This window comes from Neurospora tetraspora (genome assembly GCF_033439725.1).
Source record: "Neurospora tetraspora strain CBS 560.94 chromosome Unknown B0H65scaffold_1, whole genome shotgun sequence".
NCBI lineage: Eukaryota > Fungi > Ascomycota > Sordariomycetes > Sordariales > Sordariaceae > Neurospora > Neurospora tetraspora.
The window spans coordinates 4,567,831-4,586,931 of NW_026944383.1; the positions used below are offsets into that span (position 1 = coordinate 4,567,831).

At 53.7% G+C, this 19,101-nt stretch overlaps 7 protein-coding genes across 7 annotated transcripts; 4 read left to right on the top strand and 3 right to left on the bottom strand.

Annotated features, from left to right (window-relative positions):
* Positions 1-500: 500 nt before the first annotated feature.
* On the top strand, positions 501-2,105 carry B0H65DRAFT_42015 (uncharacterized protein). Its single transcript, XM_062824256.1, has 2 exons — positions 501-1,341; positions 1,403-2,105. Exons 1-2 carry the CDS (start codon positions 848-850, stop codon positions 1,779-1,781), a joined length of 873 nt encoding a protein of 290 aa, XP_062686654.1. The 5' UTR covers positions 501-847; the 3' UTR covers positions 1,782-2,105.
* On the top strand, positions 1,803-2,054 carry B0H65DRAFT_414243 (uncharacterized protein; the record flags this gene model as incomplete). The annotated part of the gene is made up of 1 exon (XM_062823900.1): positions 1,803-2,054. A coding segment is annotated over one exon (252 nt), but the record flags the coding sequence as incomplete, so codon positions are not given.
* Positions 2,106-4,895: 2,790 nt separating the features above from the next.
* Positions 4,896-7,200, top strand: B0H65DRAFT_42052 (putative glucokinase). Its single transcript, XM_062824282.1, has 4 exons — positions 4,896-4,976; positions 5,030-5,327; positions 5,390-5,469; positions 5,543-7,200. Exons 2-4 carry the CDS (start codon positions 5,231-5,233, stop codon positions 6,959-6,961), a joined length of 1,596 nt encoding a protein of 531 aa, XP_062686656.1. The 5' UTR covers positions 4,896-4,976; positions 5,030-5,230; the 3' UTR covers positions 6,962-7,200.
* A 489-nt stretch (positions 7,201-7,689) lies between these two features.
* On the bottom strand, positions 7,690-9,837 carry B0H65DRAFT_451427 (uncharacterized protein). Its single transcript, XM_062826051.1, has one exon. The coding sequence runs from the start codon at positions 9,514-9,516 to the stop codon at positions 8,047-8,049; it is 1,470 nt and encodes a 489-aa protein (XP_062686657.1). The 5' UTR covers positions 9,517-9,837; the 3' UTR covers positions 7,690-8,046.
* Positions 9,838-10,809: 972 nt separating this feature from the next.
* On the top strand, positions 10,810-12,513 carry B0H65DRAFT_42133 (uncharacterized protein). Its single transcript, XM_062824335.1, has 2 exons — positions 10,810-11,058; positions 11,128-12,513. Exons 1-2 carry the CDS (start codon positions 10,981-10,983, stop codon positions 12,244-12,246), a joined length of 1,197 nt encoding a protein of 398 aa, XP_062686658.1. The 5' UTR covers positions 10,810-10,980; the 3' UTR covers positions 12,247-12,513.
* An 11-nt stretch (positions 12,514-12,524) lies between these two features.
* B0H65DRAFT_451433 (peptidyl-prolyl cis-trans isomerase ppi1) lies at positions 12,525-13,714 on the bottom strand. The gene is made up of 3 exons (XM_062826052.1): positions 13,609-13,714; positions 13,347-13,477; positions 12,525-13,239 (listed from the first exon to the last, which is right to left on the bottom strand). Exons 2-3 carry the CDS (start codon positions 13,377-13,379, stop codon positions 12,781-12,783), a joined length of 492 nt encoding a protein of 163 aa, XP_062686659.1. The 5' UTR covers positions 13,380-13,477; positions 13,609-13,714; the 3' UTR covers positions 12,525-12,780.
* A 191-nt stretch (positions 13,715-13,905) lies between these two features.
* Positions 13,906-18,545, bottom strand: B0H65DRAFT_42172 (Oxysterol-binding protein-domain-containing protein). Its single transcript, XM_062824361.1, has 3 exons — positions 18,383-18,545; positions 15,622-18,133; positions 13,906-15,568 (listed from the first exon to the last, which is right to left on the bottom strand). Exons 1-3 carry the CDS (start codon positions 18,400-18,402, stop codon positions 14,381-14,383), a joined length of 3,720 nt encoding a protein of 1,239 aa, XP_062686660.1. The 5' UTR covers positions 18,403-18,545; the 3' UTR covers positions 13,906-14,380.
* Positions 18,546-19,101: the final 556 nt, after the last annotated feature.

Below are 19,101 nucleotides of genomic sequence, written 5' to 3' on the forward strand. Positions count from 1 at the left end.
ACTACGTACATCGGAGACGTTGCCGGCTCCATGAGCTGCTCCGGCCGGAAAACTGTTCGACTACCGTTCATGGTATCCACGTGTCTCCGGCCGGCGCCGGCGCCGGTCCCGCCCCATCTTAAACGTGCCTCATTGAAGAGCCTCATTTCCTGAAGAAGCTCAATCTCGACGTCGTACTTCAGCTCAACGTCTCCGCTGCCTCGAGTCTCACGACTTTGAACCCGAATACGCCCTACAGAGGACCAGGTACAATTGTGCATGGTAACCTTTGAACCCTCCCCAGTCCAGAACATGTTTCTTTATCATCCGCAAGTGCGGGCTGGCGTGATCTCGTTTAATCTGCAATCGCAGTCCAGCATCACCGACGGTGAACAATCCACGGCTCAAACATGGCGAGAACGATATCTCGGTGGACTCGAGTCTTTCCACTCTCTCACTTTTGAGATATCTATCGCAAGCGCTGCCAGTGGACGAAATACGGGTCTGGATCGGCCCTTGTCTGCCAGAATTGGGTTGGTGCTGACTATGACTCCGGCTATACCCAATGAAACAAGGCGCTGGAAGATTACAGGGCGACTCCTGATATATTCAGCTTTTTACCCCTGGTGCGCGCAGACGACGTGGATAACGCCCGTCATACATGTGCAACGGTGCCAGATCCACCAGGAACGCTGCTGGGTCGACTCTGCGAGTCCGCTCAAGAGCGTGCATCTGACCAACACCATCCTCATGCGATAAATTCGTCTACGTGCTGTTGACCGTGAATCTCGGAGACACGGTTGTGCCGGATCGACTACCTGCAGAAGCGTGTCCGACAATCATATTACAAACCGCAAGTGGCATCGGGATGGATGGTCTTCAAGTTGTGGGCCGACCGGCAGGCAATCAACGGTCCGGAGAAGATGCGCCCGAGGTGGTTCATAGATGCGACGCACCGGAAGTGGTTCCGGGGGCGGCACCTGAAGTAGTGCCTTTAATGACCTATGCCGAGAAGTCGCCCGTCGGCGTGGCATCCGTACCCTACGGGTATCACCACTCTCCTTCGCCGTCACCGGCGCCGCCCGAAAGCGAACAGTTGTTCTACCCGCCAGCGTATCTTCAACCGGGCCAATATGGGGCCTCGCCGGACATGTACGGCGGGTCGCAGATGAGCTATCCGCCATCGCAGGCCGGACGTTCTATGGGGCCCCCGAATAAGAAAAACGAGAGAATTTGCGGCATCAAAAGGACCCTTTTCCTCATTTTACTCGCCGGCGGAGGTCTACTTCTCATGGGGATTGCGATAGGCGTGGGAGTGGGAGTTGGCGCTGGGACCAAGAGCGACAGCAACACTGCCGGAGCGTAAGCAAACCTTACCTCATTTACCCAACCACGGAGTTACCTGGACTGACAAAACCTCCAGGACTGCCTCATCAAGTACATCACCCACAAAGACATCAGCTACAGCAACGGCAACCTCAACCACCCCAGCAGGACCAACCAACTGCCCAGACGTGGGCGAGAGGACGTATTTTGCGAAGAACGGCAAGAAATTCCTCCAAACGTGTGGAATCGATTATTCCGGCGACGGAGGCGCCCACGATTTGACGAACACGAAGACGACGACCTTTGACGAGTGCATCGAGGAATGCTCGACGACCAACGGGTGTACGGGGGCAGGATGGGAAGACTTTCAGGACGATGGGCAAGACAAGTATCGCCGAGTGTGCTGGATGAAAAATGACTTACAAAAGTCACACTCTGCGGAGTCGGCATACAGCTTTGCTGCCCTGGTTGAATAGAGAAATGGGCTGTATGGCACGAGCCCGAGAAGTGAAGAGATGGACACGAGGCGCTCGGGAATGCTCAGTCCTCACGCAAACTGTATTTCAGCTGGGTTTGAAGTCCTCACGGCCTTAAACCAAAGTGGCTGTTTCATCAGGAACAACCAGCTGAGGAGACACTTGGAAACAGAGTTGATGGGATATCGTTGGGTGCTCAGGGTTCTGATCGCAGGTCGCAAACGCAGATGTTCAGCTATGGGAGGTTCTGTTTCAGCAAAAAGTGTTGGGTAATGGGGAAAGAAGGCAGCGTAATGCTTGGAGGAGGATATACCACGAGGAAATACGGCTGGGGATATTGAAGACAGTTAATGTACGGGAGGTAACACATGTGTCACCGCAAGAAAAAAAAATCTAACCTATCTTATCAATTACCATGTCGATGTTTGCATGTTAAAGGAAGGCCGTAAGACAGTTCCCAAAAGCCCTCCGGTAGTTCTAGGCTCTCACCCATGGTGTCCAAACGTGCTGCGACCGCCTTTATGTTTGATGGCCGCGTCGTTACATCACAGCACCGAGTTCGACACGGTGATAACTGCCGAGAGCAAAGGCCTGGACCGCCGGCGTGAGAGCGAGCTATCGGAGAAAGAAACCAATGCAACCGCCGCGTCACTGCCCGACGGCGCCGTCAACATTGTCGGGTGTACCGGTGTAACCAGTCTCGGTGGAGTCGGTCCCCATCCGGCGTTCCACGCGTCGGGGTGAAATATTTGACGACGACCAGGTTGGTCGTCCTACCCTTGCCCCGCGCGGTGTGCGACTTTGTGGAAACTGAGTCGTTCCCCTCTCTCCCTTCTTGGCCAGTTGGAGAAGAAGGAAGTCATCACAAGAGCGGGTTTTCAGCAAAGCTTTCCAGAGTTCCATCGTGTGCTCATTCACCACTTTCACGTTTTTCCCCAAGTTTTTGTTCGCGGGGTCACCACAATTTGACCGAACTTCCCCAATTTCTGGGGGATGGTTTGTTTGGGGGAGAGACCTGGAGACGTGGGAGAGAGCACCACACATCACCCACATCTCCACTGTTGTCGGCCCGTATAGGCCATGTCCACACGGGGAAGCACACGCTAGGAGCGCAAAAGACCAGGTACCCCGTGGGCCGTAGGTGCCATCGAAACCCAGAGAATCTCCACATCTATATCAAGGCATCGCGCCGCTCGCTGTCAGTGTCACCGAACCCGCCGTGCTTGGATCGTCGGCATTCCGCTCCTTTGTTGTTCTGTGAACCCGCCCGGACACGGAGTGTGTGTGCAAATACGGTACGGACCACCGACCGGTCGAGAGGTTTGGACTCCGAAGCGGTGAGCATCCCGGCTCCTTCTTTATCTTCCAGGTTCTTTCAACTCGTCCGCCAGTCATCTGGACCGTGGCAGACGGTTGCGGTGAAGTCTATCTCGGTGCCCAAAGTCAGCGCTTGGTACCTTGTCCCAACACTCGACCTCCCCAGTTCGTTTCGAGACCCCCGAGTACGTACGGTACTATCGCGAAATTTCGAAGTTTGGGCTCCGGAGAAGGGAACAACGACCCAAGACCTAGGAAGGCGTTACCGGAAGGCGATATCAGGGAGCATACTGCAAAAATCACACGCATCACCAAAACTTTTCCGTCAAAGAACGGCCAAGCGACGGGACGGTTCAAACCTTAGTCCCCGGACCCCAGTTGCCCAAAATTCATCAAAGACCGCAAAGACCCAATTGGAACGTGGAATATTCGAGGCCTTGGAGGCTTTCAACAATCAGCTACACACCCAGGACACCCCAACTCGTGCTATGACATCGATCCTACCCTGAACCTGCAGAGTGGCATCAGCACATGCAAACTGGGCAGCAAAATCTACCTACTTTCTCTACGACGTCAGCAGCCTCTCCGGTGTAAGTGATCCTTGACCCCTTGACTTTAAAGTTCTGGTTCTGCGGCTCGGCTAGGCCTGAGCTCGTGAGAACCTCATGTTTTGGCCGCGGGACTTTCAGGTAGCGGTGCATCACTGCATCCTCGCATCCCCAATCGTGCCGATTGTCCAGGAACATTAATATCGATTGTAGGAAGAGGTTGTTCTTTGAATCTTCGAACCCCAGAAACGGGTCTTCTTTCATGACCTCATTGGACCAGTGCTACCCAGATCCGGGCCGTTTCAACCAGGTCCACGGCCCTGAAGACGCAAAATAACCCCGCAAGAGATCCTCTCGGCCTATCACACAAGGCGCCCTGCTGACCTGCCCCGCATCAACGACCATCATTTCACGCATCCAAGAGGTACCTCTACCTATGCAAGCCGACGATACGCCGCCCGCAAGCTTCACAGGCAGTGGTGCTGTGCTAGATATGCCCGGTGTAACAAGGCGGCGGCGCTCTTTAAACTCCAGCACGGCGCCTGACCCGGCAGCACACAAAGCTGGTGTCCATGCCCGTGGCTCTGCTGACGACTCACGTTATCATCACGGGCCGTCCAGAGTTGAAAGCAACAGTTGCACAGAGGCAAGCGACCCCAAAGAAAAAGAGGCCCGAAAGACGCAGACGGGTGCCGGTGCCGACATTCCCTCCAGCCCAGGCAGCCCTCCATCGCCTAGAACTACCGTCTTCACTCGCTTTCGTTCCACCGGCCCTAGTGCAGTTAGCAAATCACAAGCGAAGAGTTGCCGTGGTGTCCTCACCAGCCTGATTCGTGTGCTCTCATCGTCAGTGGCTTTCTTGGTAGTCGTTTTTGTAAGTACCTTTTTTCCTACACCTAGCGCTTTCCTTCAGTCGGACCGTTCCAAATATGCTCCTTACCGGCATTTTGCCTTGGACTGCACCTAGCGGGAAACTCGGACCAAGCAGCGGACCAGCTAGGAATTTGGAATGAACCAGCCCGGCCCAGGGTAGTGGGCATGCACTTGCTATGTACTTCGGAGTTACGTAGCGAGGACAAGGAAGTGCAGGTTGGTTAACCTGCTTGTTGGGTTCAAGTCGGCCGAGCGAAGCAGGTCCGTCCACAAACCTAACATCGGATTGCTTCAAATTTACCTGGCTGGAACCACTGCGCGGTACCCATCGGACTGGACCTCCACTGGGCATTTGATGCCCCTGGTACCCCACCGATTATGCCCCTCCACGGACATCCCACCAAGAACCTAACATCATACCGTCACGGGGGATTCCCCACGGAGAAGCACTCGCATTGTACAGGAAATCGTCCACCACTACCAGTGCATATATTAACCTGAACTCCCCAGATTCTCCGGGCTCTGCTCCCCGACTCAGCACTTCATTATTCTTCTTTCTTATCTCGACAATCCACTTTGACTCCCACAACCAAGGCCACCTTCTCTCCCCCGGCCCTTACGCAACAAGCTCAACAACCACAACTGCCACCCGCAGTGTGCGAGACTCTTCCCCCATTTCCCACAACCGCACCAGTCTCGAGCCCGCTCACCATGGCCCTCGAGACTCAGGCAAAGACCGTTGTCGGTCAGTTCGACTATTCGGACGAAGATGTCAACAAGGGTGTCGTAGAGTTCCTTCGTCAGATGGGTAGGTGGTCCCATCGCCGTAGACAAATGCCGCAACAAGCTCTGACACTTTGAGGATTGCAGCCGAAGGTCTCGAGAAAGATGGCACCAGCTTGGCCCAGATTCCCACATATGTCACCGCCGTCCCCAATGGCACTGAAAAGGTTGGTTATACACTGCTGCCAATACCTAGGCAACAAGTGCTTGCAACCGATAGCTAACTTCCTCCGATCGTAGGGTCTTTACATGGCTGTCGACCTCGGTGGCACCAACTTCCGCGTTTGCTCGATCCAGCTCAACGGTGACACAACCTTCCGTCTGACGTACACCAAGGTCGCCATCCCTAGAGAGCTCATGGTTGCCAAGACCGCTGAGGAGCTGTTCGCTTTCTTGGCAAAGCAGATCGAAATCTTCCTCAGGACACATCACGGCGATCACTTCGAGGCACATATCCGCAGACGCATGACCATCAGCTCCCCCGAGGGCTTCAAGGACGAGAATGTCTTCCGTCTCGGCTTCACATTCAGTTTCCCCGTCCAACAATTGGGTATTAATAAGGGTACACTCATTCGCTGGACCAAGGGCTTCGATATCCCAGATGCCGTTGGAAAGGACGTTTGTGCTCTCCTGCAAACGGAGATTGACAAGCTCCATCTCCCCGTCAAGGTTGCCGCTCTCGTCAACGACACTGTTGGCACTTTGATGGCTCGTTCCTACTCTTCCCCTGGCAAGAGCGGTGCTATCCTCGGTGCTATCTTCGGGACTGGCACCAACGGAGCTTACGTCGAGAAGCTCTCCAAGCTCAAGAAGCCCTTGGCCGGCGAGTACGACAACTCTACCGGAGAGATGGTCATCAACACCGAGTGGGGTGGGTTCGACAACCAGCTCAACGTCCTCCCTAACACACCATGGGATGTCCAGCTCGACAAGGCCACCCCCAACCCCGGTATGCAGATGTACGAGAAGCGTGTCTCCGGCATGTACCTCGGCGAGATCTTGCGATTGGCGGTCATCGATCTGCTTAAGAACACAGACGCTACTTTCTTCAAGGACGATAACTCGAGCTCCAATGACTGGAAGTCAACCACCAACATTGCCGAACACTCCCCTATCTACAAGCAGTGGGGTATTGATACCTCGGTCCTGTCTGTCGCTGCCGCTGACACTACCCCCGAGTTGTCGATTCTCCGCCAGGAGCTCGAGTGTAACCTCCATGTTTATGCCCCCTCTTTGGAGGATGCCCAGGCTTTCAAGGCCATTGCTGGTGCTATCGGTCGCCGTGCTGCTCGTCTTTCGGCTGTTGCCATTGCCGCTATCGTTCTACAGACCGGCAGGCTTACCGACCCCGAGCTGGACGGCGAGCCCATCGACATTGGTGTTGACGGAAGCTTGGTCGAGCACTATCCCTACTTCCGTGACATGATCTACGAGGCCCTCCGTGCCATCAAGGGCATTGGTGAGGAGGGTGCCAAGCGGATCCGCATTGGTATTGCCAAGGATGGATCCGGTGTTGGTGCCGCGTTGATCGCTCTCGTTGCCGCTGGCATGGAGAAGAGCACTTCCACAGCCGACTTCATCAGCGACCTGCGTCTTAACGCCAAGAAGAACGACTTGACAGCCGTGCCTGAGCACAGCGAGCTCGCCGCCGGGGAATAGGAGTCCACCAAGGCAGCTTGTCCATTGCCAGGCATGACATCACTGACATGTCGCGGAAAGAGGTGCATTGTTATGTGAACACGGCTTGGCGCAGGAAACGGAGTTTGGAGTGAGGGTTGACAGAAAAACGTGTTAAGCGAATAGCAACATTGGTTTGCTGTATAAGGATGACGACGATGGGACGAGCAACCTGAAAAGGGATATGAGGTTTTTTCTTTTCTTCTGTTCAACATTAGATCATGTTTCAATGTTTTTCTTTTGGTACGATTGTTGGGGCAGGCGTCACTGGGTTAGGGTTTATCGCATTAGGGAAACCCCCAAGGCAGGGATGGGCTTCATTCAAATTCTATTTTCTCTATCATGAAATGGTAACCGGGTTGGAACTTGGAGATGTTGTTATCTACTGTATAGCAAAAAGAGTATCAACCAGCGAAGTTGTAAATTTTGTACCATCAGTTGTTTCTTCTCGGTCTTCTTCATGGGTCCATGTTGGGAGCACAGGAAACCAAGTTGCAAGTTCTTTTGTCCGGGGTCTTTGAACCGACTGGATGTTCATCACGAAGCAAAGCGTGGATGTGTTCTTGTCTTTCTATCCATGTTCTATTATAAGAAACAATGTCTGTCGCAGTTAAGCCCTGACAACATCAAAAGTCACCTCACTTCTGGCGAGGTGTACCAGATTCAGCAACGACATCCTGGCCTGTTTATCCCCACAATACTACAAGAGTTTCATAGTAATAGTCGACTGGTTTACTTGACATTAACTGAGTTACTATTGTTTCTATAAGGATGTGACAAAACGTCTTCTATGCGTGTATAAGGCTTAGTAGGTTTAAGATATATAGCCAAGGTCCAACCCAACTCTTGCTCATCTTGTAGTCTCGCGTCCGATTCAGACCGGGGAATTCATCAATCCGATTACGTCCCCATTCGGAGTTTTGAGAGCTGAGAACCCTTTCAACCCACTTTCATCTATTTCATCCGCTCCCAAGAACATCATTAACTCTATAACATCATGTACCTCACTTCATCCCATCCCATCCCATTACATTATCACATAACTCGGCCAATCGACAAAAGACTCCCTACTGCCCAAAAGCAGCACTAGGATACGCCCTCCCCTTCTTCTTCTTCGTCGGTGCCACCGAACTACTCCTCGAGCTAACCGCACTAGTAGCGCCCGAGGCCGTCGCGCTGGCACCGGCACCGGAACCACTACCGGGAACGTTAAGCTGAACCATTTCCGGCGGCAAGTCGTTCCATTCGGTTTCCGGTCGCGTGTTTTGGTACGACATGCCGGTTGAGGGGCGGCTAAGGGGTGGTCTTGTCGACGAAGAGGGAGGGGCTAAGCCCGGTGTTGATGTTGATGTTGATGTTGGTGGTGCCGCCCCTGGTGCCCCTGCTGGTGGGGGGAAGGAAGCTGTGGAGGAGAAACGGGTGATGGGGGTTGATGAGCTCGGGGGAGGTCCTGCTGGGGACTTTGGTGGTGATGTGGGTAGTAGGTTGACAGCGGCTGCTAGGACGCCTGTGGCCGTGGCCGGGGTGGTTGCGGTTGTGGCACTGGAAGCCATGGTCATTCCGGTGCCGATGGGTTGTTGGAGGAGGTGGTTTCGTTTCGGTAGAGAATAGTTCGCTGCCCCTAACGGTGCTTGTGCTTGTGTGGTTGTAATGCCGTGTCCGCCAACCTCCCTGCGCACAATCCAGGCCGTGTCCGGTCGTAGCTTAAAGTAATACCCCCTCACTGGCTCGCGGCCTTCGGTCCGGAACCCCCGCTGTCCGTACCACTGGAGCCCTTCCTCGTTTTCGGTCCACACGTGGGCGTAGATGGTTCGCACGTCGATTGTGGAGCCCGCGGCGGGCAGGATCGAGGCGCTGGCGATGATGTGTTCGATCGCGGCGGCGGCGAGACCGAGGGATCGGTAGGGGGAGAGGAGGGCGAGCGATTGGATGTAGATGGCGTGGTAAGGAGAGTCGGCGGGAGCTGGCCCGGACTGGTTTTGTTGTTGGGCGTTAGGTATTTGGGGAGCCTGCGGCTGCCCGTTGGCGTCTAAGAAAGGGTTCGGCTCGAGTCGACAGACGACGCCGCCGATAACTTTGGGCTCGGAAGTGGAATCGTCGCTCCAGAGGATGACGCGCGAGAAGAGACCTGAGGCAAGCGGTTCGAGGACCTTGGCGTAGAAGGCGTCCGGGTAGGCGACTTGGAGGAGGAGAGAATTGATGCGGCGCAGGGCGGCTATGTGGTGTTCGGCCACCGGGACTATGCTGGCTTGAGAGGGGATCGACGGTGGGGATGGCAGGACGGGGATGTTGGCCGGGAGAGTAGCCGTGACGGGCCCGAGACCGGAACGAGCTGGAACTTGTTGCGGCGGTGGGGCCGAGGTGAGAGAAGAGGGAGGAGGTGGTGGTGGTGGTGTTACGGGGTGGTTCGGAAGCACGCTTGCCGTTGTTGCTGCACCGTTCACGCAGTCTTGAGGGGGAGGGGCATGTTGAGGTTGTTGTTGCTGCTGCCGGGGTTGGAAGAATGACAGTATCGAGGGTTGTTGACTAGGCGACATACTGGAAGTGGTGGAAACCGAGGAAGCCGGATTTTAAAGAGGGCAAGAAAGGGAGAAGGCGAACTGAAAAAAGACGGAAAGAAAGGTAGAAGGAGGGAAATTAGCAATGTTGCCGTGGTCACGACAAGTGTAAATAACCGTCGTGTCAGTGGTGAAGTCTGGCCCACCGGCATATGTCACAGACGCAGTTTAGAAGACATTCAGGGACACCACCACTGTGCCCCTGGCCCACCCGGCAGCGACACCTACAAAAAGGACAAAGATGGATGTGTTCCAGACCAGACGTTCTTGACACCTTGTCTCGCCCCACATGTGATGGCAACACACACGACGGGAGGATCGAGAGGCGGAGTGCATTCCGCGTTCATGGAAAACTGCACGTGGTTGCTTTTACAAAGTGGAAGCTTCCAACGATGCCCTCTGTGTATGGCGTCAAAGAGATTATCTGTGGTGGTTGTTCGGAAACCGAGGCACATGGCGACCTTGGACGGCTTTGATGACAATCTTCTATGAACATTTCTAGTAGGCAGGATTGTGACACTCACCCCGTTCACTTACAAGAATCAATGAATATAAATTTGACTTACAGCCCCAATATTTTGTTTAACCGGCAATGTCTAGTCGTGGTGTCGATGTGTTGTAAACACGGAATAACATGAAATTCAGGTACAGCACGGGCAACACCAGGGCGTCCGCGGCAGGCACGCAGACACCACCAATCCCGGATCGTGGTGAGGTGGAAGGGAGCACGGAAGCTGCTTTGCTTGGCTGGTTCGTGGTCGCCTGATGGAACTCAGATGCAGGTGCTCCACTGTCAGCCAGTGCTTACACGCCTGAAGCCCACTACAACTTCTGCATACACAACTACCACAAAACCGCGACCTACCGAACATCACCGTGGATGGACATTTTTCCCATCTACCAAGCTTCAGGCAGAAAATTCACCATCGTCAACCTTCAAATACCACACCGTCCAAAAGGCATATTGCATGCTTGGATGTTTTCGAATACATCGCAGCTTAGCGCCAATTGAACATTGCACACAACACCGGTCTCCAGTCGGTATCCAGCATTCCTGCCCCCATCACCACTCGACGCTCTCGAGAACACGCACCACTTAGTGCAGTCGGCGGTTTCGGTTTGCTGCAGCCGAGTTGAACGATCCGTGGATGCTTGGCCACTTCTTTGCACGTGGACCAAAGGCTCGTTCCGATCAGCACCTGAACACCAAAAACTACCGGCGAACCGCATTTCCCACCCGCTACGCCAGTCGAACTTCAACTTTGACTCGGCTTGCCTAGCATCACCCGAGCCTGGGAGGGTGAAGAGAGTCGCGACAAATCCACTACTTCCACACGACGCACGGGGACCCATCTCATACGACAGTTGCCAAATTTCCACCGGCTATTCCAGGGGTGTCGATCAGTCCCGACATAACTGGGGAAGGCGTCTGTCATTGTCAAGATGTCGTCAGAAGGGGACAGGACCGGCAAGGCTGGTATTGTCGTTGCCCCTGAAGATGTTGGGGGCGTGGACAAGTTGGTAAGCATTTCCGCATCGACCAAGATCGAACCAAAGACTTGTACTGACCCTTTCTTGTTCTCCCTGTAGGCATACTCCGTTGTGGACGACTTGCTTTACAATATCCTTCACGACCTAGTCCTCAAGGTACACCAAGACGAAAAGACCGCTCGGATGAGAACGGCGGCCATCAAGGTCGAGAAGCTCGCTATGGAGAACTCGGATTTATCGACCCCTGACGCACGGCCCGAGATTGTTGTGGAAACCGACGCTGCTCTGTATAAGGACGGGCACGTTACGTTGAAGGGCAATCCGCTAAAGACTACAAAAGAGATTTTGTGTCCACGGTGTCAACTGCCCCGTCTGCTTCATCCTACAGACGGCAAGGGAGCACAAAAGCCGGATCCGAACGTTACATATTGCAAAAGGCACCCTTACATCGAGAAGCCAGGCTTCGACATTTATGGACAGACCTGGGTTCAGCCTGGCCCCGGACGAGGAAAGAAAAAGAAGGACATGGAGAAGAAGATGGACCCCAACGATCCTGCAGCGGTGGCAGCTATGGAGGGAAGTGCCAAGGACCGCCCGCCTCATGTGCTCAGCTTCCCCAGCGCTACTTGCTCCAAGTGCAAGCGTTGTATCCTGGTGACGCGTCTCAATAATCACATGGGCTCCTGCATTGGCAACAGTGGGCGGAACGCGAGTAGAGCAGCGGCTCAGAAGATTAGTAACGGTGGGAGCAACGGCGGAAGTCAGAACAACGACAACACTCCGCCAGCCAGTCAAAAAGGCACACCCGTACCAACGAGCCGGGCAACTAGTCCGAGGAAGCGAGACGGTGATGAATTTGATGAGGATGGTGATGAAGCTGATCCTATCAGTGCGAAGAAGAAGAAGCTCAAACCGACGGCTCTACCAAAGAAGGTCATTTTGAAGACCAAGTCAACGCCACCCCTCAAGAAGGACAAGATAAAGACCAGTTCGATGCTGAGCGTTGAGCAGAGCGTGGATGACGATGACATAAAGAACTCCACCGTTCAGGTTGTTCCCAAGAAGACTACACCAGCGAAAGGCGCATCGCCTGTTAAGAAGCTGAAGATTGGACTAGGCACAAAGCCGCAGTTAAATGCTCCAGGGAAGAAACTAGGGAAGAAGGAAAAGGACCACGAGACAGGATCAACGGGGACAATGTCTCCGCCGCCTCATTAGATCTGGGAGGTGCCTGACTAACGGTGGATTGTTTGGTAACCACAAGGAATAAAGGTGGTTTGGCGTTACCTATTCACGCATTCATACATTATACCCCATTCTTGCTACAAAAATAGACATTGGTCAAGGATTGGAAATCGGACAGAGCCTTTAGAGGATAAACGAGATGTCGCATACCGATCCAAGATGCATCAGATAGGTAGCTTACAACCGTGATAGGACGGCGAGCGTTGCTTAGACCACGGTGAAAACAAAGTTACCGGTCACAAATTTCAATTCTCCTTCACAGCTGTGTAATGCATGTAAATTGCCTAAGACGAGGAAGTTGACTGTGAGGTAAGGCCTTTGGTATATCCTAACCATTGTAAATCAGCGCAACAATGCGGCAGCTCATTTTGACCAGTTCAACGAGCTCTCAAGACCCATACTCCAACTTCCTCATCCTCATCATCATCCTCATCCTCACCTTCATCCCAGTCCCTCACTATCTCATTCCCTCACTCCCTCACTCCCTCACTCACTCCCCCATCAAGATCAAGCCTCCATATCCTCCTCCCTCACCACCCTCGCCTTCACAATCTTCACCTCCGTCGCCGGCCGATCCTCCTTATCAGTCGGCACCATGCCCATCCTTCTTATAACCCCCATCCCCTTTTTTACGCGTCCAAAAATCGTATGCTTCCCATCCAACCAAGGCGTCGGCGCCAACGTGATGAAAAACTGGCTCCCGTTGGTATTCGGTCCCGCGTTCGCCATGCTTAGCACCCCGGCACCGGTGTGTTTCAACCCGGGGTGGATCTCGTCTTCGAACTTCTCGCCGTAGATTGAGGAACCGCCGCGCCCCGTGCCCGTAGGGTCGCCGCCTTGGATCATAAAGTCTTTGATTATTCGGTGGAAGGGGGTGGCATCGTAGTAGCCGCGGTCGGCGAGTGTGGCGAAGTTTTTGCAGGTTTTGGGGGCGTGGGTAGTGTAGAGTTCTAGGGTGAATGTGCCCTGGGGGTGGGTGGGAGGGGTGAGGGTTAGTTGAGGATGGGTGGGTGAGGGATGGGGATGGTGATGGTGATGGTGAAGTGAGGTGAGGTGAGGGAAGAGGTACGTACCATGGTGGTTTCAACAGCGACGTCGGTGGCCATTTTTGATATCTTGATGGCTTTTATCTTCGAGAGCGGGTTGTCGTTCGTTTGTTGTGGTTGTTTTGTGAAGTTTGGTGTTTGAGCTCACTCGGTTGTTGCTGTGGTTGTGGTTAGAGACAGAGTACCTTATTATGAGGGACGAGAAGGGTCAGGGAGATATGGTTGTGGCTCAATCAGCGTACGGGATGAAAAGCTGCGGGTGGGATGAACCGAAATTTATCTGGCATACCTATTACCTTCAAAATCTGAGATACCTGGTCTTGTATGCGGTATGCTCTGTTAATGTGAAATTGTAGAAGTCGTCCTTCGACAAGGTTCTGAACAAGTCAATGTTGATACGGCGACATTCCATAATATGGTCAGTGCACACGTCCTGGAAACCTTACTGGTACAGTTCGAATTGTTTCGGGCACTGTCTGCTGTTGCGGTTAAGTGCGAAATCACCGCACAGTGTGATGTACTGTCTAGTGTTGTGAGCACTGGGTGAAACTCGCGAAGCCGTGATGGAAAAAGATTGATGGGTTGTGTTATTTGTAGTCCTTCTAGATATACTCGAGGTAGAAACAAATAGCACTTAACTTCAAGAGTCAATTCAGAAATTCTGGTACAATACGGAAAACGAACATGAGAGCAATGCAAGGAGATATTTTGTACGAGCTACTGTCATGAAATAATGATGTTCTTGAGCAATTGAGACCACCAAGTGCCCGGTCTACCACCTCAAGCCTCGTTTTCAACAACTTTTTAGTGTGAGACGCGAATTAGTCGTCTCTGTAACGACACCAGTTATAGGGAACACCCAAACTCATCCTCCTGTTAACATTCCAAGAATACCACACGCTCAAACCTCCGTTTACGTATACTATATCAAACCACCGTCTCTACTCTAACACACGACTAAGAGACCGAGACCGCCACCTCGCCCAACGTCCCTTCTTTTTCTTCTTCACAGGACTCAAAGACACCTGATCAAGCATCCCATCCAACTCATTAACAACATACTAAGCATCCTGGAAAATGGGCTCCAGACCCTGCCAAGCACTGGGATCGCCGTTGGGACCAGCCTTCGCGCGCCTGTTCCAGTACTCGCCGTTGAAATTCCAGTACTCCTCGCCGGTAATCTCGCACCGCGCCTTGGTGAACCATGCGGGCTTGAACTCCTCGCCCTGGCTCTCGCGAGCCTTGCGGCGGGTACGCTGCGCCTCCTCGAGTCTGTTCTTCTCCGTCGCCGCAAAGTCGTACTCGCCCTCTTCCATAGCACGCTGGTCAGGGCGGAAGCGTGAATCCGTAGGGGCGAGCCAGGGCTTGAGGTTGTCGTCAAGGTGGTTGAAGGTGACGACGAAGGGAGTCAGGTTGAACGGAATACCAGTCGGGCGCGGGTTAGCCTGCCAGATGAGGAAGGCCTTGGTCGGGTCGTTGATGCTACCCTGGTGAACCGTCTCGTTGCCGGACTTCTCTTCAATGGTGGCCTCGTAACCAGGTGTCAAGCGGGCGTAGAACTTGGAGTTCCAGCGACCGCCCAAGCTGACGCGGACCTGGCCGTTGGCGTCGAGGATCTTGCCACCAATCAGGTAGGCACTCGACTTCGTCCAACCTCTGGGCTTGAATTCGACGTAGGAAACCTCGCCAGTGGTCCAGTTCTTGATCTCCATTACACCGTAATTGTCAACTACGGGGTTACCGGTGATAATGCCAATGACGGATGAAGTGACCTTCTTCCAGGTGTAAAAGTCCTCCTTTCCGCCGGAAGTCGGCCTGAGCTTGAGGAACCAGGTACCAAGAGGGTTGACATCGAAGGACTTGCCATAGAACTTGGACTTGACAGCCGACTCTCCGTAGTAAGTCCACTTGGGGGACTCGGCCCAGGCTGCACCAATGGGCGGGTGATGACTAACCTGCTCAATGAAGAAGCGGTAGTTTTTGTCCGGTCTCACATACTCAAAGGTCTCACCAAGGAGGGGGTTGAACGGCTTAGCAACGCGACCAATGGTTGATGCGTATTCACTGGCAGCGAAGGCGGAAACATAGATCAGACGCTCAATCGAATCAGCGCGATCAGCGGCTAGATCCAAGAGGTCGGCATACTCCATGTCCTCGGCACAGCGATAAAGGAGCGATGTAGGCTCGTTGAAGGATACAGGAAGAGTCATCTTGGTCATATCCTTGCCAATCATGGATTTGAGGATACCCTAGATTTGCGTTAGTAAAATGATTGATATCAAGCATAACAATTGAAACTTACCCAGAGCGAGATAGTGGGCCTATTGTCCGCATCCATCTTCAACTTTGTCCTAATGCCATTCTCGTATCCCTTGAACGAGTCGCTGATGTCTGTACCATCCGAAATCACAAGTTGAGTCTCGCTCTGTGAGGCCACGGGTTCCGAAGGGGGCAGCTGGGAAACCTCAACGGTACCAGCGTCGAGCGCATCGAAGAACTCTTCATCATCCGAGTCGGAGTCAGACAGCTCTGCAACCTGATCCATGATGGTCTTTTGGCGGCGAATGCTTTGGACCGGCGACTTCGGTCTGGCATCAGCCTGTTCGGCGTCGGCATCATCGGTGGCCTCAGCGGCAGCGGCAGCAGTTGGTGCAGCCGTTTTCACCTGGCTCTCGTCAATGATGCCAGATCCAAGTGCTTCCTTGAGGATACGCTTGGTAATCTTCCTCTTTGCCTCGGCCTCGCCAACCCGAGCCTCCAGGGCTTCTTGCTCCCTGGCAACTTGGGCCATGCTTTCCTCCCACATCTGGCGCATCTCACTCTCACGGTCAAGCCTGTACTGCCAGTAGGCGTCGCGATCCTTGGAAATGCGCAGGAGGTCGCCAACAAGTCCCGTAAGGGAGCGGATTGCAGCATCATAAGCAGCCAGGGCTTGAGACGCCTGGGGATCCGACAATCTAAGGTCAGGGTTCTTGTTGGTTTCAGCCAACAGCGCCGCGGTGACCTGTGCCATTGTGTCGAGCTGCAGTTTTGCAGACTGTGCAGTGATGTTGAAAGCATCTTTGTGTGCCGATGGAACATCCTGTCCGCTGGAACCCTCCCCGTAGTCATCGTCTTCGTCATCTGCGTGGTGGTGATGCTCACCCTTGTCTGCTTCGGTTCCGGCATCCACAAAGTCATCCTCTTCGTTGCTTCCGTTGCCACTGGCACCATAGGAGGCTTTGGAAGCCTTGGCCGTGGAATGCATCCGAGAAAGCTGCACACTCTGACGGCGGTGCTCGACGAAACTAGCATTGTCGCTACCAGCGTAAGATACGCTATGGGCATGTTCCGCCTTTGCCTGCCTCAGGAGTTCAGCATTGCGGGCACGCTGTCTCTCTTCCTCCTTAGCCTGGTCCTTGGTCCATTGGATGGAATTGTTGAGAGCCCAGAACCAGCGCTTTGCCTCGACTTCGTGATTGGCCTTCAGAGTGTACTTGACCGAGTTTTTCCCTATAATCTCGAACTTTGTCTTCTCGTCAGGAGTCATATGAAGCTTGGCGATGCGCATGTTGATAGCACCACGGCAGGCAGAACCCGCGTCATCCTGGTGCTTGTAGTAGCTCAAGACACCATCCTCCAAAACGAACCAACGAAGCTGGTATCCCTTTCTATAGTTAGTCCACTTCTTCAGATACCCCTTCATCTCGCGAGCCTCTCTTCCCGCCAAGGGATCGCCGGACGCCGCAGCAGCTGCCCCATGTGTGGCTGATCCCAAGACGGCCTTCTCCTGAATGCCCCTCTGGGCAGCCACAGCAGCGGGGGACTTCTTGAGCATAGCCTTTGTAATCTCGTCCTTTGTGACATCCTGCGGGAGCTTGCCGTTACGATCTCTGCGGAAGGGGTCTGCCCCGTGCAGCAGTAGGACCTGGATCAACTTGGTGTTTTGGCGACGAGCGGCTTCGTGGAGCAGCGTGCCGCCGCTCTCAACCGTGGCCGACTCGGCGGCGAATTCGGTGCTGTTGATATCGAGGACAGTCTTGAAACGCGGCTCTTCCAACACCTCCTCGAGAGTCTTAAAGTCGCCAAGGAGAATAAGGTTCTGCACCTGTCGAACCTTGTCCTCAGCGAACAGCGATCTGGCGAGCTGGAGTTGCTGGAAAATATCGGGATTGCGAGCGAGATCGATGGGCAAGCGCCCTTGGTGGTTTGCGATCGCATCGTTGATATCCTTGTGTTCGAGAAGCTGACGAACAATCTGGGTACGTCCCTGTTGGGCAGCAATGTGCAAAGGGGTATTTCCGTCTTTGTCGCGGGCATTGATGTCGAGGGAGCCAGCGCCATCTGACAAGACGTACTCGACAACAGTCTGTTCGGCACACTGGATGGCCAAGTGGAGGATCGTGGTATCTTCGAGAGGGCCGGTAATGGCGGACGAAATGCTCATGCGAGGGTTGTTCTCGGCAGTGTCGCGGATGGCTCTGGAAATGGAAGCTGTGTCGCCGTTACGAAGAGCTTCAACGATACGAAACTTGCGTACGGAGGACTCAAGAGACGCCCCGGCCCCTTTGTCGAATAGCATGGATGGCGACCTTAATCCGCCGACGGAAGGGGTGGCTTGGTGGTTCGAGGGCGTTCGGCCTAAGGCGCTGCCAGCGGTGGACAATCTGGAGGAGTGGCCTCTGGACGGCTGTTGGCTAGGGATTTGGATGTTCTGGGGTGTATTAGGGGAGCCGGACGCTCCCTGGCCATCGTCGGAGGTCATGTCGTCGTCGACTGGCGGCTTGCGCCTACTAAGGAGCGAGAGGCGGGCGGATTTGGAGCGTTTGTGGAGGCTGAAGGAGGATAAATATTAGTCGATGTTAATTAAGCTGGATCATGAACTCGGGGCCGTCGCAGTTGCTGCTGCAGTTGTCAAACTGAGGCGGGGAAGGGGAAGCGACGGGAGCTTGGGAGCTGAAGTAAACAGGGCAAGCAAGATGCGGGCAGGTGGGGTGAACTGTTGGACGTTGAATGATGCAGTCAGGTCGGTTCAAAGCCCGAACCACAGCAAACATTCGAGGGGGGTTACGTGATGTACTCACCTTTCGCCGGTGTCAGACATTGCGTTGGTGTTTCGTTCAGACTGGGGAATTAGGTGAAGATGAAGAGGTACAGAATCAAGAAATGTGAAGAGAGTGTGAAGAGTCGCTGGTAACTGTTACCCCCGCACTATACACTATAGACGGGACTCGAGGATAAGGATAGACAGGCAAAAGTTGCAAGTTGCAACAGCAACACAACAATGCAACAAAAAGTCCAGACCACCAGAGATGGTGGGATTTGTCGTCAGAAAAAGGGACAGAAGGACAGCTACGCTGCTTGGTATCGACAACGTGTTTCACTATGCCACTAATTATGAGACTCCGTATTGCGGGTCAAAGCGTTGAGCAAGGAGCTTGGGTTTCTTGGATCTCTTGGGCTAGCTCCCAAAGAACCTGGAAATGACGTTATTCGCTTGCCATTCGGTGGATGGGCGCCATGGACGGCGACAACAAGCGGCAGGATTCGTGTGATGGAGGGAACCATTCGAGTGCCACACACTCTTTCAATCTGTTGTCACACGGCAGACCGGGAAAAGGGACAGCGTTGTTGCACGTGCATTCCGTTTGTTCCAACATAACCGCCGTTTAAACGAATGGTTGTAGAAAAAAGTCCCCAAAGTCTAAATTCCCAAAGCATGAGTGGGTTATCGTGGGGTTGTCCTAACTTGATTGACTGACAGGTGATAACGGCGGGGGTTCTGATGAACTGGCAAGGGGGT